This window comes from Acipenser ruthenus, chromosome 5, assembly GCF_902713425.1.
Source record: "Acipenser ruthenus chromosome 5, fAciRut3.2 maternal haplotype, whole genome shotgun sequence".
Lineage (NCBI taxonomy): Eukaryota > Metazoa > Chordata > Actinopteri > Acipenseriformes > Acipenseridae > Acipenser > Acipenser ruthenus.
Window position 1 is genome coordinate 83,919,579 of NC_081193.1, and position 18,848 is coordinate 83,938,426.

The 18,848-nt window shown below is 38.7% G+C and overlaps 2 protein-coding genes across 8 annotated transcripts in view; one reads left to right on the top strand and one right to left on the bottom strand.

Moving 5' to 3' along the window:
* The window catches only part of agpat4 (1-acylglycerol-3-phosphate O-acyltransferase 4 (lysophosphatidic acid acyltransferase, delta)), a 29,149-nt gene extending 22,951 nt beyond the window's left edge, over positions 1-6,198 (top strand). For both annotated transcript variants that reach the window (XM_034005377.3, XM_059024664.1), the window contains exons 8-9: positions 46-244; positions 2,753-6,198. In XM_034005377.3, coding sequence (XP_033861268.1) covers positions 46-244; positions 2,753-2,844 — 291 coding nt within the window. In that variant the 3' untranslated portion in view covers positions 2,845-6,198. The remainder of the gene's footprint in view (positions 1-45; positions 245-2,752) is intronic.
* A 337-nt stretch (positions 6,199-6,535) lies between these two features.
* Positions 6,536-18,848, bottom strand: part of LOC117402821 (mitogen-activated protein kinase kinase kinase 4) — a 48,991-nt gene continuing 36,678 nt past the window's right edge. For 5 of the 6 annotated variants that reach the window (XM_034004323.3, XM_059024660.1, XM_059024663.1 and 2 more), the window contains 17 exons: positions 18,349-18,498; positions 17,601-17,762; positions 16,660-16,793; positions 16,196-16,274; positions 15,965-16,043; positions 14,789-14,885; positions 13,388-13,504; positions 12,658-12,758; positions 12,072-12,152; positions 11,349-11,540; positions 10,697-10,767; positions 10,352-10,468; positions 9,715-9,874; positions 8,689-8,811; positions 8,349-8,455; positions 8,009-8,188; positions 6,536-7,817 (listed from right to left, as the gene is read on the bottom strand). In XM_034004323.3, coding sequence (XP_033860214.2) covers positions 7,797-7,817; positions 8,009-8,188; positions 8,349-8,455; positions 8,689-8,811; positions 9,715-9,874; positions 10,352-10,468; positions 10,697-10,767; positions 11,349-11,540; positions 12,072-12,152; positions 12,658-12,758; positions 13,388-13,504; positions 14,789-14,885; positions 15,965-16,043; positions 16,196-16,274; positions 16,660-16,793; positions 17,601-17,762; positions 18,349-18,498 — 1,971 coding nt within the window. In that variant the 3' untranslated portion in view covers positions 6,536-7,796. The remainder of the gene's footprint in view (positions 7,818-8,008; positions 8,189-8,348; positions 8,456-8,688; positions 8,812-9,714; positions 9,875-10,351; positions 10,469-10,696; positions 10,768-11,348; positions 11,541-12,071; positions 12,153-12,657; positions 12,759-13,387; positions 13,505-14,788; positions 14,886-15,964; positions 16,044-16,195; positions 16,275-16,659; positions 16,794-17,600; positions 17,763-18,348; positions 18,499-18,848) is intronic. The other variant, XM_059024662.1, reaches the window with a different exon arrangement.

Sequence of the window (18,848 nt, forward strand, 5' to 3'; positions counted from 1 at the left end):
CCTTTTTAATCAATATAAAAATATATAACTTTTTTTTTCTCCAAGGATGCCTTTCAAGAGGAGTACTACAAGACAGGGAAGTTTCCAGGCATTGCTATAGTCCCCCCCCGAAGACCATGGTCTCTGGTGAACTGTCTGTTCTGGACGAGTCTCCTGCTGTATCCTTTCTTCACCTTTCTGGTCAGCATGATCAGCGGGGGATCTTCTGTCACACTGATCAGCTTTACATTGCTCCTTGTTGCAGGTACGTTTTGCACTGTAAACATAAACTCTGTGGCTGATTGTAGGTCTGGATGTCTTTCTCACCCCATCTATATCTACAGTACAACGTCGCATATCCAACCCCCTGTGGACTGGGGTATAGGCGGATAAGTGAAAAAGTCGGATTTGCATCTGTAGAAAAAGCATTTACACATCTATAAGTGAACAAAAACACCACGCAAACTGCTTTAAACATGGGGAAATGTTTTGCTTTAAAAGTAAGCAAACGTAAACGAGATTAATTAGGCTACAAATACACAGTGTTGCTATGCGGTTTAAAAAAAATACAAAACAAACAGTAAATGTACAGTAACCTGCAACTGATGGCTTCTTTCTTAACTCTAGAAGTCCCTGCCTCCCTGGTTCTGCTTTCTTAATATCGCTGTCACGGTACTTTGCGCTCTTTCTTGATATTGCCAACAGCCGATAAGCAGCTCAGTTTGAATATTGCTTCGGCTATTTTAAACAAACGGCTGGTAAGCATTGCGTTTATGAAGCTTGCTTTGTTTAATTCAAATGCATTTAAAAGCTACAACAACACGCTGCCAATATCTGCAAGCATGCTCTCCATCGTATAAACACATTGCACAAAAAAAAAGCTTTCTCGACTGGTGTATTGAAACGTCACTGCTACATGCAGCTGACTGACACACGCACACAGCCTGCCTCTCTTAAAGGGGAACGCACCAAAAGACTGATTGCTATAATGCTTTCTTTCTGTTTCCATCGCGGAAGCTGCATTTGCTGCCAATGCCATTACTCTCGTAGCCTACTTTTAATATTTATTTATTTAGCGAGGCGGTTAATTGATCAGGGCGGTTGTGTGACGGTCGGATATGCGACGTTCCACTGTACAGGCTTTATTTAGTTATATTTCAGATAAATCTAGATCTGTTCATGACTGTGGGTTTATTTGTATTACCGTATATAAGGTGAAGTGGCCCAGTGTTTAGATCAGCAATAGGTGAACTGCAGATCAGGTCTCTTGGCTGGTTTCAAAGACCCTGACTACCTAATGTTACGTTAGGTATGACAGTCCAAGAGTAATGCTAATCAGGGGCCTATGAAACCAGCCCTTTGAGTTCTAGCTCAGCAATATTTATGTTGCATTTATACTGAAACTCACTTTCTTCTGTTGTATTCTTCTGCTTTTCTGATGTGTTTAATATTTGTTTTCTATGTCAATACACTTAGCTAACTGTTGCTATGAGCTTGAGTAAGTATGGTTTTTATTCTTTGTTGCTATTTGTTTGTTTTTGGTCATGTTGCTGTTTTAGAAGCACGTTACCTTTAAAAAAAAAAGAAAGTGGTTGGTTTGGCACATTCTATAATCTGCATGGTAGCATTCTCATAAATACTAATACAATATGTGAAATGTGTTCCTGCATCACTGGAACTGTATCAGTTACTAAGCCCAGGTGTGGATATGATGAGACACTTCTTCAATAATGTCCTAACAGAATTATTATTATTCATCCAAAATAAAACATTTAGCATTCCAATTCAGTTTTATACCAGAAAACATTGTTATTCTGCTACCTATTTAAGGCTGCATTCAAACAACATTATAATAAATATGTTTGTGTTTTTTGGGGGTTTTTTTACCATCAGGTTTTACTTAAAAAAATGTAATCTATTTAAAAACCCATAAACCTGCTGATTTCTTTGGGCATTATTCTTGTTTGCTGCATGACGAGGCATTTACACAGCTACAAAAAAATTCCATGAATGAATATTAATAAACCAATCCATTACTGCTATTGTGTTATGTATGGTTACAAAACTGCAGCCTGGTGGAAGACCAGGAGCTGTAAGGTGTATGTGCCTTATTTCTGTTAACGCTGACCACAGGATTTCATCATGACATCGAAACAAAAATGGTCCCAGTGGCTTCAGTTTAAACCCAGGGTTTCAATCCTGCTTAGGTCACCCGCAGTGGACATTAGTCGACATCACAAAACTACCAAATAATTAGTCACAGTCTGACAATGGCTGCTTGAGAAAGACTGAGGACTGAAGTGTGATTCCAGGGCACTGAGAGCTCTGAGGTGGGGCTATCAGGCAGTGTCTCTGTCACTGTAGCAGGAACAGAGCCATATTTGGCTAGACTCTCAAAGCCATTAGTCATTTGCACATATTTCTCTTATAAAAGGGATACACACCAATTATAATTTGAAATTGAATAAGAACAACTAAAATCAGCCTGAATTCCGCCTCTTTCTTTGAACTCTTTCGACACAGCTGATCGGCTAACCAGTCCCGGTTAGTGCTTGTTTTAGTGCTTATATAGGGTTTGTATGACTTGTATCCATATAAGACACTGAAACTATTGCATAATGTATAGCAGTGCTGAGTTAAATAGAGCTGAAACAGTTCATATTAATTATACATCAATGGTCAGGAAACTCGCAACATGATTTATTTTATAATACAGTACATTACAGAAAGTATAGAGCTGTTTCTAACTTCACTTTACTGTCTGTTTTTGCAGCTTCTGTTGGTGTTCGATGGATGATTGGAGTGACAGAGATAGACAAAGGGTCCAACTATGGAAACAACGATGCAAAAAGAAAACAGGAGTAAAGCCTGCAGGAGCTGACGCAGTCCAAAGAGAAAACTGATCATTTCTCTAATGCAGTCAACGGGCCTCAGAGGATGATCTACAATCTTGATTACTGGTATCTGTTTGGAAGGATTTACTTTTGCATGGATAAAAGAAAATGCAAATGCAATGGGGGAAAAAAAATAAAAATCTGTGCCTTCAGCAAATTTCTTTTCTGAAGATCTGGTCACTAGAAATGTGCCTTAAAGACTGTTTCTAATGTATGTTGACGGTTAATATTCAAGTGAACAAATGTGGATTTTTTTATTTTTTATATATAGTTTAAGGGATCAAATTCATTTTAATTATTATACCAAATACAGAACTGTGCTCAATGGAATTCTGGAACCAACAAACAGCCCTTATACTGGAGTGCTTATCTAGTAACTGGGTATGATGTCATTACCCATAACATTCTAGTTAACTGGGTATGATGTCATTACCCATAACATTCTAGTTAACTGGGTATGATGTCATTACCCATAACATTCTAGTTAACTGGGTATGATGTCATTACCCATAACATTCTAGTTAACTGGGTATGATGTCATTACCCATAACATTCTAGTTAACTGGGTATGATGTCATTACCCATAACATTCTAGTTAACTGGGTGTAATGTCATTACCCATAACATTCTAGTTAACTGGGTATGATGTCATTACCCATAACATTCTAGTTAACTGGGTGTAATGTCATTACCCTTAAGTTTTTACCCTTAAAGCACACTTATCTTAAATCACTCAAATATCACAAGGCTGTTTTTTAGGCTATTTTCGTATTCGTTCATAACAGAACTTATGAATTATTGTATCAAAAAGATATCATGGAACGGCAACCAATGCATAAATGACGTCTGAAATAAATGTACAGCTGAGTGTTTCTCTCCTGTCTCTAAAAGGTAATATAATGAGGTACAAAATAAAACATAATTGCACATTGTTTAGGGGAATGGACACTGTCGAATTAAATACAGTAGAAGATTCTACTGTATGTCGACAAAAAGCATTGGAACAATAATGGCTTAAATAGCACAGATCATTGTGAAAATGTATTCATTTCACAGGCTCATACTCTTTTTAAATAGTATACACTAGCTATTACACTAGCTTCATCATCTGACAAGTTTATTCAATTCAGTGATAAGGGTCCAGTCAGTATAAAGTACAGGAACACAGACATTTCTGTTTTTGTTCTTAATTTTGTAAGTTGTTACTATTAGAACTGTTTACATGTTATGATATCACTGCTGGCTATATAGCCCAATGTGGGTCACCTGAAATTTTCAATGAAAAAATTAGTGGGTGCGTTAAGCAACTGAGCAGCGCAGAGCGCTACAGAGCAGATTTCATCAGTGATCTGCGAGTTCATTAACAAACTCAGTAATAATAGTTCATTTAAAATATATGGCCAATGATTTGTGCCAAGCATATGCTTTAGGCACTCTAATTACAGGCAGCCAGTACTGGATAATACGAAGAGTACCAAGTGCTGGAGTATTCTTGTTCCAATGGCCAGTGAGTATATTTTTGTTTGCACAACATTTCCGTTTGATTTTACCTTTTGTTACTGTACACATTTTGTATTCTTGCATATCGTTGGCCACTACATGAGCATTGCTTAATCCCTTTCATACTAAAATGGACAGATTGTGTTTTATATTATTCATTTAACCCTACAAATTAGTCCAATTAGCTAAGCCACTAGTTTTTTTTAGTTTTTTTTTCCCCTATCATTTAACAGTTAGCCAATTACATACCCTATTTAATGAAATGACATTTCTTTTGGTCTTACAGCCTCATTGGGCCAGATTTCAGGTTAAGCCACTGGTGTTTTATCGTTTCACATCTAATAATATTTAACCAGGGCTTTCAATTTCAAGAAACTGGCTGATTAATATGGAACAAGGCACTTAAAAGAGTGAAACCTGAATCATTCTTGTTGCTGATACACACGCTAATCATCCTTGGGGGTTTCTGTGGCACTGCGCTTTGTGGTCATGCAGACATTGTGGTTAGACTGTGTTGTGCTCACAGAAGAATTGACCTATAAAAATAGCTTTAGTGCCTGGAGTGCTGTAGAATTCTACGAGTTAGTAATTGTGCCGATGCAATTCTCTGACAATAGGTTCACTACTGGTACATTGTTGGATATCCACATATCATATTCTGAGTCTTAATGCTCTTCAATGATAAATGCTACTTTTATGTCTGTAAATGTATTCTGATTTCTCAATCTGTTAAGGGTTACTGCAGCAGAGCAAATGTGTAAAAGTATTTGCTGTTTGGATGCCAAGTCAAATAAAAACCAATGTTGCTCTACATTTATTATCCATATTATTATAAAAAAAGAAAAAAAAAGAAAGGCTTTTCCCCAAAACATTTTTTCTGTGTAAGCAAAGCAGCAGGTTGTTTGTTTCAGGGGGAACGCTGTTGGCCTCATGTTGTTGAAGGCAGAAATGATGTCACAGGGAAAAGGGAAAATGACTCTTCTGTTATCCCCGAGTCGTTCACTCCTGCAGCCTCATCCACCTTAGTGAACCAAGGAAGATTGGTTATTAGAGACCCTTGTGAAAAACTACTGGTCTCTGTCCAGTTGCTTCAAGGCAGTTGTCCAAATCACAAAACCACCACTACACTCAAGTGATAATTAGCCCTTTTTTTAATGGCAGTCTCTCATAATCAGCAAGAACTTGATGTGCTGTGTGTACACCCAGAACACTGTACAAACCTTTTTTTCAAACTAAAATTATTGGTAAGGTAAAGCACAAACAAACTTCAGTCCTTCTACACGTTAATAAAAAATACTCAACAGTAAAGCAACATCTAGGAGACATTGCTTTATAATAAACTTGTAGTGTTTTGAGTTATGAGTGTAAGAACCACGTCTCGCCAATGACAGGTTACTGTTTCCATTCTGTTTCCTTCTTTCGTGTCTGCAGCTGAATCATGTGATCAATGAAAGAAAGTAGCATCAGCCTGCAACAGGGCACGAGTCTCTGGCATGATGTTATTTCTGTTGCAGACTGCAGAATGTAGGTTTGGAAACTCTTGAATAAGTATCATCTTACAATTCCATTCCATTTTTAAAGGGCCAGCTAGGCAGTAAAACAAGGACAGTTTTAATCCAAATACTTAGAACATTATCATGTCAGGCAGTATAGTGGGCCCACGCATTGTGATCTAAACTGTCCTCTAAATAATACTTTATTGAATAAATGGATGGGAAATATTGTGCTCATAGTTTACCAATGTACTGTATGAAACTGTATTGAACCTTCAATGTTAACTTGGTTTCCAGCCTTTTTTTGTGTAAATAAATACTTACAAATCTGACAGTTGAGTTTTGTATTAACTTGGGTTGCTGGTTTTGGGTTCATCACAGAAAACATCTACTGTATTGGCCATGCTCATTTGAACTGAATGCAAAGCATAGTGAATGTCTGTTTGATTTGTATCATTGCAAGACTCGTTTTCAGTTGTGTGGCATTGTGGGGATTCATAATGTTGTATTTGAATGGGGGTATTATATACAGGGCAGTATGTACTGTTGCTTACAATCTACGAAGGATGTTTGATATTAATCACATATGGACCACATTCTAGGTCTCCTATATACTGCAAAAAAAAAAAGTAAAAAAAATAAGAATTAAGTAACATTTCATAAACATGCTTCCTAAAATAAACAATTTATTGAAAAAAAACAAACAAAAAGAAGGTATTTCTTGATCAGTCTTTGCAGAACAAACTTACAGAAGTCAGTGCGTTTGTACAAATGAAAAATAGGAGGTGTGGAGCACAACAAAACGGGAGAGCTTAAAAACACCTTACACAGTCCAGAATATTTAACAGAACCGCCTCCTCTTTCCGTAGGTCAGAACACCTCAGATTAGTCTGGATTCAGTTCTCTTGAACAAGGGCGCTGTCATTAACCACAGATGGTCCATATACAGTAGTAATGACACTTTGACTGAAACATGCATCTTTTTGTAATATATTCTTTTACATTGCAAACAACATTAAATGAGCAAACATGTGCCAGTTAATTATACATGAGCAGCAGTGTATCGTGACATTTTCCAGTCACCGGTGCAGTCTTCAGCCAATGTCAAGGGTACAGGTATTAATGCAGCCATGGTCCTGTCTGCCACAGCCCAGGTCCATAAAATATAGTGCTAACTTCTAATAAGGTGGCCCTTGATACCGTGCAGCCGGTTGTAATGCCATATTATGATCATAGCTCCCACTATCCGACTTGCACTACAGCTCCTGACTATAATGCTACATATTTTTCAAGATCCTCAACTGGCCAGGATGCACCAAACTTGAGCAGAACACAGATACACAACGGATCCAGACTAAACACAATTGAGTTGTTCAGCTCTGTATCCATTTGGCTCATGTCTGTTTTTTAGATCCCTGAAAGACTGTACAAGAGGCCGGTTTTACCAGAGCAAAGTAGACCTAGTAACTTCCTCCTGCAGATGAGACAAAAGGGCCTTCTATTTATGTGATTCAGACAAGTCCTGGTGGTTTGCGGATGATCAAAACAAGTTCACTTTTTTTAAGCATCACTGGCTGATAAAAAAAAAATATATATTTTTTATTTTCTAATTGCACCCTTGTTGGTGTTGTGGGCAGCTGAATTACAAGTCATAACGTTGCTATTAAGCTTTACAATTCTATATACAAGGATTACCGATCTAGCTGAATGTACAAAAAGAGAGAACAAACATATAAAGACTTATATCTCAGTTGCCCAGTTGGGCTTGCCGATCTCTGTAAATGGGACGGGTGGTTAGCTTATCTTAACCCCTGATAGATAAATAAAAAAATGTCATTGCTCTGAACACATTCTTTGTAAATATTACATACAGTAGTGATTTGTATTTTCTTCCTGTGTGTCAGAACAGACTGTTAGGGCCCCTTTCACTTCATTCTTCATCTGTGCAAACCTGAAATTAAAAAAACATTTGTTTTCAAGCAACCTTCATTGATATTATATGAATCCAAAATGATAATCAATCGAGCGATCTTTCCTTACTGTACAGTGCACACAGTCATATGGCAGTTAGATTTGATTTCCTTACTGTACAGTGCAGTCACATGGAAGTTAGATTTGAGTTTCTTTTCAGAGAAGTCTTACCTTGACGAATGTATGATCCAGGAGCTGGCTGGCAGTCCATCGTTGCTTTGGCTCACTCTCCAGGCAGTGAGTAAGGAAGTCCTTGCCCTCTGTGCTCAGTTTCTCAGGGATGGGGGGTTTGTGGCCCATCCCCACCTTGTACATGATCTGAAAGTTGTGTTCGTACTCGTGCCAGGGGCGCTGGAGACAAACAAACAGTTACAAACACAGTTACCAAAGAGTTCCTGCTCTTCTGTTACCAACATCCCTTACCAGAAAGAGCAGTTTTCAAACCAGTGGTGATGGCAACAATTACTAATGCCGCTTGTCATTGGTGACACCAGTGCAGACAGGTCCTTACCTTGCCCGTGACCATCTCTATGAGAACACACCCGAGGCTCCAGATGTCCGCAGCTCGACCGTGTCCTTCACCCTTCGCTCTTGTAATCACTTCAGGAGCCATGTAAGCTGCACAATACATCAGTAATTACCACGTTTACATGCTCAAGGAATTGATTCTTTTGAAATCGTTATAAAAAGTGTTTACTTGAAAAACTCTGGTTCAGAAGTAGCAAATCGAGGAATTGCTACTTCTGAACCTATGCAGTAGGCTAACATTAAGAAGTGTAGGGTGTTTGTAGGGGGTTAATTAAAACTAAATGGAATAGATTGTCTTGTATTCCATTAAACTATTGGCTTACCTGCTGTTCCAAGCGTACTGTTTACCTCCCCAGGCATAGTCTGGGCATTGTTTTTTAGCTTCACTGAACATCCAAAATCTCCCAGTTTAATTAACCCAGAGGATGTCAAAAATATGTTGGCACCTAAAAAAGAAAAAAAAGAAAATTAACCCTTTGCGGTCAATTTATTCGGCGCGTCTCAGGCACGTCAGGTCCAATTTATTTTCACACGCGCAGTTTATTTTAGACGCGCTGTTTAAAAGTATTTTTTTCCACAGTAAAAAGGCACTGCATACCAACAGGACACTCGGTACTGCATCTCCAGCCCCGCCCCACCCCTTGTTCGCTGTTTTTTTCACATACCTCTAAATAGTAGTGCATTCTGATAAATCATCTCCTGATCACTCGTTTTATCACCAAACTCCTCAATAATGTGATCCAAGTCATTATTTTATTACTATAACGTCTAGAAAAAGCTCTGCAAATGTCTGTGATGTTCTTTGAGCGCTGGATGCAGAAGCAGCTGTCTTGTTTGTTCAAGTCCGTGTTATCTATGTGATGCCGGGGCTATCTGTATTCATGAGATACGCCCCTTTTTTTTCGGCTTCTCTCGGCGCCTATCGATCTCACTTGGCCATTGAATGGTTTTCTCGGCTTTTTCCGGAGAAAAAACGACTAGAGACCTGTTTTTTGCGTCTTTTTGATGATGTCGGACAGGGTCCGACATTGGACCGGAAAGGGAAAATTGCAATGTCGAACCAGGTCCGACATAGGACCGCAAAGGGTTAAAAATGAATGAATTAAAAATCATTCATTAATTCAGATTAATATGTATTATATTGAATTGTATTGATTACACTTGCTTTTCCACAGGATTTCTCTTGAATACATTGAGAGGCAGCAGCAACGTGGTTCACTGCACTCTGGAGCATAAAATAAACAGCTAGGCGGGCAGATACTGTCATTTATGTAAACTATGATATCAACATTGTTACTCACACCTTGAGAACCAGCAAACGGAGTCATTCACATCCCGGGCGTGCCTACCTTTAATATCCCGATGCACAATGCCGTGTTCGTGTAACACATTGATGGCGGTAGTGATCTGCTTGCTATAGAGCCGGATTACATGTTCTTGAAGGCCCAGCCTTGCCACCTCCTCCAGAGTGCCTTCATCACAGTACTCCATAAAGATGTACATCTCTTCCTGTTTGCAAGGAACACATCATTCTTTTAAATAAAAAAAAATAAAAAAACCCAGCAGCAGTATTTAAACAGACCCCTATTTTATGTAGGGTATACTTGGTTTGCAGGGGGTGCCGTCACAAAAACGGCATCTTGTGGATATAATTAGGTCATGCTAGAAAGCCAAGCAAGTGGTAACGTCCTAGCATACAGGAAACGTTAGTAAGACACATCGTGGAAAGCCATAGCAAAAGCTGAGCAATTGTATTCTCTCCGAGGAATTGTAGCATGAAATAAAAACTTTCAACATACCCGGGTGTTAGCTCTTTCATGAACAGTCGCCACAAATACTGTCTAGCTGTAGTGGGGTAAGGGAGTCCCTAAAAGCATGCAAACAGGTATTGCAGCCGATACAGAGGAAGGCTCGTATCAGCAGTCAGCAAAGTACAATTACACACAGGCATGTTGAGGCCTGTGTCCAGGACAATGAGCTACTCACCCGATGCAGCTCCACACCGAAGTACCGAACCAGGTTGGGGTGCTTGATGCCTTCAAAGATTTTTAATTCATCTGCCGTCTCTTTTATCGTTTTGGGATCATTCGGCTGGAATCTGATCTGGAGGACCAAACATGAAATCAGCATTTTTAGCCAGCCTTTCCTTTAGACATGTAATACGAGCTCAAATCAGAATCAGTACGCAAAACTATAAAACATATATACATTGTGTATGAAGTGTTAGCTGTAGAAAACACCTGTATAAAAAGAAAAGACATACATTGGGTAATATCCAATAAATCTACAAATCAAGAGTCAAGAAAAAGCACAATTCTGAATCACGCTTACCTCTTTCATTGCCATCAGTTCACCAGTGTCAACGTTAATACATGTATATACCTTCCCATACTGCCCTTCACCTGGAAAATGTAAAGAAGAGCCTGTGTGATCCAGAAGTTCAATAACTCCCGGTACACTCGTTTGTAACCTGTTCCTTCTACATTTAGAGCAACACCAGCTACTATCCTGCTATGTAGTTCAAATACAATGCTAACATTTTTTAACAGATGCCTTCATTTAACAACAGATTTATGTGTGTACATTATGTACGCATTGTTGCGGTGAACTATGTTGCCGTATTAAGCAAAAGAATGAAACCCGAGCCCCTCCTGCAAATACCAAGCGCTACAAGCAGGCCCGTGTTTCACAATCAATCTTAGCTATTGAGGTGACTATTTCCTAAACTATGGAAACCTACACTTGGGAATTGTTTAATGTTTACACGCTTGTTAGTGAATATATACCTCATTATACATACATTAAAAAATAAAATACTTCTGAACAGAAGGGGGGGATGAATTAAATGACTGTTGCAGGATCTGTTATATGTTTTTAGAAGTAAAACACTGTTACTTCCCAGTCTTTACCTTTCTAGATGACTGTTGCAGGATCTGTTATATATGTTTTTAGAAGTAAAATACTGTTACTTCCCAGTCTTTACCTATCTTGTTGCCTCTCTGCCACTTAAAGGTGACTTTCCTTAACCCCACGTGCATGACGTTGTCGTAGGATTTGGGGGTGTTGCACACTTGGCCGATGATGTTCTTCTGCTTCATCATCCGGTACCTCTCCTGCTCAAACTGCTTGAGTGACTTCCGGACAGCCTCCATGGGACTCTGCTTCGCAGCTGTGTCTGAGCGAGGGGAGAGCAGGGGAGGCTAAGAAGCAGTGCGGTAGACCAGGCTTCATAGTAAACCAGGGATTTAGGGTTCTCTCTGTTGCAATGCTCATCTTGCTTTGCTTTGAAATGTGTGTGTTTTTGTGCTCATACAAAAGTGAGGGACTCAAATCGATAGCTCAGTTCTTGGGAGTATTAGAAAACTTTTTCCATTTCCCAAATTTAAGGTCCAACATAATATTTTTAAGATGGTATTATTTGATCAAATGATAATACTTACAAAATGACAAACTATAAAAAGACAGCATTCAACATAACGTGTACAAATGACAAATAACTGTGCATTAAATTGCTGTATTTACCAATCCATTAGTAAAATAATAGATTACTGTGCAGAAACTTGAGACTTTTGTAATCCAGATTGGTTTACAAGTGATTACAGACAGATGGATATGTAGACCAACATATGGATATTTATGGATCTGGGTAAAGCTATTTCTCCTCAGTATTTCACCTTCTATACAGGTAGGTATGCTGGCTACTTACCCTTTGACTGGCTGATGAATGTGCGCAGCTCCCAGCTCCTTCGTGCTGTAGCACTGGGGTCTCCCTTCGGATATGTGGGCTCTGATAACAAGACAACAAGATCAATAACATGTACTTTACATGTACCAGGGAAACAGGAGCTGGCAGAGTCATCACCACCTCTGAGACACCAAATCAAACAAACAAATCACAGGGAAAATGAACTGAAAATAAAAATCAGAAAGGGCGTGTGTTAACAAGGCAGGCGCCTGGCTTGAAAAAAGTACTTTCTGGAAAACTTTCTGTAAATTGATAGCTGACAATATGCCTTCCTAGAAAATAATTAACGGATGCAGGTCTAAAGCGCTTAGCTGTAGTACCTGAAACTTAACTGGGCCACCAGGCTTCAACATCAGTTCTATCGGAAACGCAGCACAGCTGGTTCGGGCTAGTGTGGCAATTGCAGATGTTGATATTGGCAATTTTCTGAATTCAACCTTCTAGTTATTGTTCCCACTGGTATTATAAATCCAGATGTGCACTGAACTAAACTGCAGACCACCAATTCATTTCATTTGAACCGTGGCAATTCTCCAATTGGTCTCACCCTCGCGATCCTCAGTGGGGCTTGAGTGTCGACTCAAGGATTTGAACTGCAGCTCGGCAGCAACTGAAGTGAGCCTGTCGTTTTCAGGCAGGTTGGTGCCTCTGTGAAGGAAACAAAGAAAATAAGCTTAATCGGGAAATCTCTGAGCTTCTTAAACAAGAGGGCTTGTCCACTGCCATTTTCAGAGAAGAAACACACACAGCCCGGCATACTGAATATGCAAACAAAAATAAGGAGAGTAAAAGAGAAGATTTAAATAGAAAGGATGTACCCTTCTTAGTGAATAAGGCTTTTGTGCCACCTTGTGGCCAAGAACAACATTCACTAAAAAAACAATGGTAGCATTTTTGCACCTTTAGCAGAACGCTTTCTGTAGAGTATTGCTGCCAACGCTATTTCATTTCTGAATACTGTCAAGACAACAAATGCTAAAACAGAAACACACACAGAATGTACAGGACCATAACGTTTACATTTACAGACACTATTCATGAAGAATACCAAGAACAGCTAGTACATCAGCAAACTGCTACCTTTAAAAGTGTATAGGGCTTACTGAAATTCAATATTAACCGATTAAAACAGCTGTGCATGCCATAGCTGTTACGATGCAAACGACAAAACCGAAACAGTAACTCTGGCAAAGCAGCAGCCAAACCAAAGTTGACAGGACAGACTTGCTGACAGCACCAGTCTCACTCAGGAAAGAAGGTGCGGTAGGTGGAGCTACCTGATGTCATTAGTGCTGCTGACAGGTTTGGGGTGAACAGGGTCCCCAGTGACTGGGGCGGGGCGGGTGACAGTAGTGCTCGACTGGTTCCGAAGGTCACACGGGAGGCTCCTAGAACTGTGGTGAGAAAACACACTTGAGGAACACTACCTCTTCTCTAGGAATTAAAAATAAGACAGGACAGTGGATCTTTGTTGCATATGGAAAAAAGGGGGAGTGAGGCTAAACCGTTTCGTGAAAATGTTACTGTAGCTTTCATTATTTCACTTCTACAAAAGAAGCCGTGTTTGGAAGATTTAAAAAAAAAAAAAAAAACTGGAATGGCTGTGCAGTTTTGGGCAGACATCAGTTTTGGGCAGACAAGGGGAAATCAAGTTGCCTTAAAAAGTCAAGTCTTACAAAATTACAACTTAAAATATTGCTGACCTGGGTGAAGAAAACACAGCACTGATTTGTCAGGATGATCTCAGTGATGGCAACACACTGAGTGAGCTATTTTCAAAGTAGCTTCAAACAGTGGGCACTAAAATGATCAATGAACACACCTGAATCACATCCCCATTCGAAGCTCCTAAGAGTGACGTCTCGTGAAAAAAAAGACGCAAATAAAATTCTAACCATACAATTCCTTCCTGGTAACATAAATCAAGGCATTTTAACAAGGCCAACCTTATTACCCTGACCCTGACCTTATCCTGTGCATTATTCTTAACAACTTGACAGTATTTGGATATATCCACATTTCCATAAACAAGCAAGACAGCAATCTTTCTAATCATTTCACTTACTATTGCTCAAAAAAAGCATTTTACATGTGGTTTGTAAACACCATTTCAATAAATACTTCACAGTTACTAATTTACAGCACTGGTATTCAGAACGGTATGTTTTTTTGTTTTTATTTTAGTCAATAAAAGGGCAGCAAATCATAATATCTTGGTAAAGGCTGGGGAAATGCTACCATAGAGAAAGATGGTGCACATGCATACACCGCACACATGAGTGATGCTCATAATGAGAACCATCTCTCTAAAACCGTGCAATCCTTTTCCAAGAGCTACTCAGAACACCAACACCATAGACAAGCATGTGAAGGATCTGTTCTTCTTATTGGCATGAAACAACATATGCTTTCAGTAGTTTGATTAAACATTATTATAAATAACTCTTTAAACAATATAAGCTCTTTGAGCTTGATATTAAAATAATAATTGCTAGTCATGTATATGTTTTTACTAATGAGTTGTCCTTAAAATACATATATAATCAAATAAAGGAAACAGAAGAATCATCCTAAATCTCTCAGAATGTTGCAGGAATTTATTAAATTATTCCTATAATTAAGTAACACATGGTCCGCCATGTTCACTCCTGAACCAATTATGAAGCAGTGCACAATACCTGAACCCCTCTGGATTGGGAATAATAAGGTGTGGGTTTGGAGGATCGCTGTGGCAGCGAGGGACTTTGACGGGACGAGGGCTGTTACGATTCGGTACTGCAAAAAGAAAAAAAATATATATCTTAAAATCAAACTTAGTCTCTTTCTATATATATACGGCTGTGCCAAAAGCTTTGCATCACCTTATAGAATGAACACATTTTGCTTCGTAACGTCAAATGAAACCTGCTGAATAATGTTAACATACTGAATTACATCCTGCTTTGTATATACTCCATATACTCTACTTAATGAAAAACCTGACAAAATTTGAAACTGTGACATTTCCAAATCTAACATTAAATACTGCACTAATATTATGGCTTCCAGTAGACTTTTGTGATATCAATTTGTAGTTTCTTTGATTGCATGTTAAATAATATTAATATATATATATATATATATATATATATATATATATATATATATATATATATATATATATATATATATATATATATATATTAGCTATTTTTTTTTTTTTAATTGTTTCTAAAGCCTAAAACTTGCAAAACTTTTGTATAGTCTTTAACTGCCACACCCACTCATTATTAACCACAAGAGTTTACCGAAGCTGTAATTAAGGGGAACTGTACTCAAAATAACAAGACTCTCTAAATGCTCTTTATACATAACAAATGCGTCTCGCTGCGCCAATTTTGTTAAAAAGTCAAACACTTGGCCAGTATTAAATTTTTTTTTGTCAGCTTTCTGGATCAACTGGAAATGCAGGCCACGTTGCCTTACACCTAATGCATGCATGCCAACAGTCCCTATATGATCGGGACAGTCACGATTTCCTAGTAAATGTCCCGCATCCCGATGCATAGGAAGAAAGTCCTATATATTTATCCATAGAAAAAAAAATCATTTATTCTGCACAGTAGAGTTAGTGAAAACCACACGCTGTGCTCTTCGTGCAGCTGACACATCTGCTGATCACTAAATTATACAAAGGGAAGAACGCTTCATTATGTCTGTTTTTACATGATGGTCGTGTCGTGTTGAGATGGGGGGGGGGGGGGGACACATCTATTATACGGGATGAGCGTCCCGCTGACAGTTTCCAAATGTTGGCAAGTATGCCTAATGCAATTGTTTCATCACAGTATATAAAAAGGCAGAGAGAATCTTACGCAGGTAGAAGCCTGTGACAGGACTGTGTGGTTTGCCTATCACGTGGCCAATGCACTCATTCATCAACGCCTGTAAGCTCTAGAAAAAAAAACAAAATGTTTATTTATTTATTTTTTTTTTATTATGTACTGATGTAAGGAAAGTTTACAGGCAGGACATACTTGTATTTTTACATTTCTTTAGCATTTATTTTTAAGCAGTAAAGTTATTTTTAAGCAGTCCTCATTTACCAGAAAGTCGTCTTCAGGCAGTGCTGAAATAAATGCTGGCTCAATTGCTTGAAGGAAATCAAAGCCCTGCGTGGCCCACCTAACAGAAAAGCAACAAGATAATTCACAAAATATTTTCATTACAAGTTTACAAATGTTCATGCAGCCTTCTAAAGAACATAGTGTTGTCGCAAGCTTTTAAATATATGTTTTGCTTTGCTGCACAGTGCGTGTTACCTTGCAAAGCACAGACACCTCTTTTAAATAAATAAATAAATAAATAAATAAAACAGTGACACTTCATTACTTCGGCCACCAGATGGCAGAGTTGCATGAAAAGAAAATGACTGTGTGAACCAGAAAATGTATGACACTTACAGATGTGTTCCCATTAATAATAAAGTAGAAAATACAGGCATGAAAATAATACAATGAAAAATGTAAAAAAAAAAAAAAAAAGTAAAATAATGATATGCTGTCCTCACCTGGGTCTTGTACCTCTGCCGCTTTCACACTTTGTTAAAACATAGTTCATCCACTTTCTGGCAAAGCCGATATACCGGTCACCAATCCTCTGTCTAAATTCACCAGACATCAGGCGCACAACTTCTTTATGATACTTGGAGAGCATGAAAATAAAATTAGCTGAGGTGTATAAACATTCACTTCCAGACGGGGGTAGGGGTGGATAATGAATTTAGAAACACAATCTGCATCAAACTTGTAGACACTGATGAACCATTTAATTCAATAATGCTTCAAATCAGGGACAATACAATGTTATAAACACAACTCTGTCACAGTGGAGTAATAATAGTTCAATCAGGCAGTCACAGCTGCATTCATAAAAGAAAATACATGTTTTTAGCATTGTGCACACATTTTGTTTATTATTTTGCAGTCAATTCTTGTTAAAACAAACTCAGATTAGACGAATTTCCTGATGTATGAATTTACTACATTTTTTAAGTCCTGGCAAAATTTTGGAGTCACTTATTGTAAATTAATTCTTATAATACTCATTTGTATTAAGAATTGCTACCAGTAACTCCATGGTCATGAGGTTCAGATTCTAGGGTTTCCTGGCTTAGTAAGAGAGCATGTTACCGTTTACACCAAGCCTCTAACCTTTTACTGTAAATGCAAGCTTTTGTTGGCTTGTTCAGTCTCCCTATGAAAATGTGATGGACAGCAGCTATAATTGTGTGGGGTTGGTGTCTCAGCCTGGGACTGCAGCCAGAGCGCAGCTAAATGCCTGGCATGGAAACAAGAGGTCAGTGTGCTTCAGAAGATGATGCCACCTAGTCTACTCTGTGGACGTTCACCATCCCATTGACATGTTACACAATTCTCATCTAGATCAATACGACTGTCTCAGATCCACCCGGTTTAGTTTTCAACCCCTGCCTGATGAATAACAGCTTACCTCAAAACCAAAGTTGTAGCTCTGAATCATGGCTTCTCTGTAGTACTGGTGTAGGGTGGCAGATTCAGACTCGTCAATCTCCGCTTCAAACTCTGAAGTAAACATGTACTCGACCCGATCAATAGCACTGATTATCTTGTTGCATAGCTGCAACGCCTCGTTCTGGAAGGGAAGAGCAACACGAGTCAATGTTAACGTTATACAAAGATTTACAAGACAGCAGCTTTCAAATGGATAGAGAAAGAGTTAAAATACAGCGTCTTTCAAGTCCCAGTTGAACGGATTTAACCCTCTGTTTAAAAATACCATTTTAAATGTCCCTAACGTTACTGATTAGTGGGTATACTGCACAAGCCAATTCATCCATTCTTGTGTGCCTTGTCACACAAAATGAGCACCACAACTGCAAGACAATACATTACTGAGCATGGCTGTAAATCCAAATTATGAATGCTAGTCAGAATTTTCATATGCATTTTAGTAGGGCAACCACGCTGCTAGTGCTTGTCTCTGAAGTTAGTCATGAAAGATTTTAACTGGTTTCAATTTAAAATATCTCAGCAAGTGCAATAGTCCAAGGGCTTAAGAGGCATGACCAATTTTCCATAGCAGAGTTTCATATCAAAGATTCCCCGAGGGGCATATTACCATAGAAGAGTATAAAGACCACCTCAAGCTTTCTAGCAATGTGAGTCACTCTTCTTGTTGACAGCCAAATTAGAAAACAAGGACAGAAATGTGCTGCTACCTTAAGTTGTTCCAGCGCTTTGGCAATGACAGGTTGACTTGACGTCTGTTCTCTGTGCAAGGTGATCAGATCCTCCATAGACTGCTGGAAAGCCTTCCTCTGGGTCACCAGATGAGCTGACTGCATGATTATCAGCAGCAGGTTATCAACCTGGAAAGAGAAATCGGACTTGATTTCACAGACCAACCCGATTAGCAAAACGAACGCAGGTCCAGATGTGTTAAATCACGAAACACAGCTGACTACATACAGTAAGCCTTGATAGCCAGAGGTTGCATAATGCATCCCTGCCAAGTACATCAATGCCATTATAAATTCAGATCCCAGGTTTTACTCCATGATGGGATGTGGAAACAATATTTAATTATGAAGAGTTCAACTGATTCTTTCAGTGAGGACAGGTTAAGGTGTATGTCCTTCAGTGGAAAAGGCAACCAAACATTGAATTTCCCAGGTGATGACCCGATGGACAACACACATCCCCTGCAATGTTACTATTG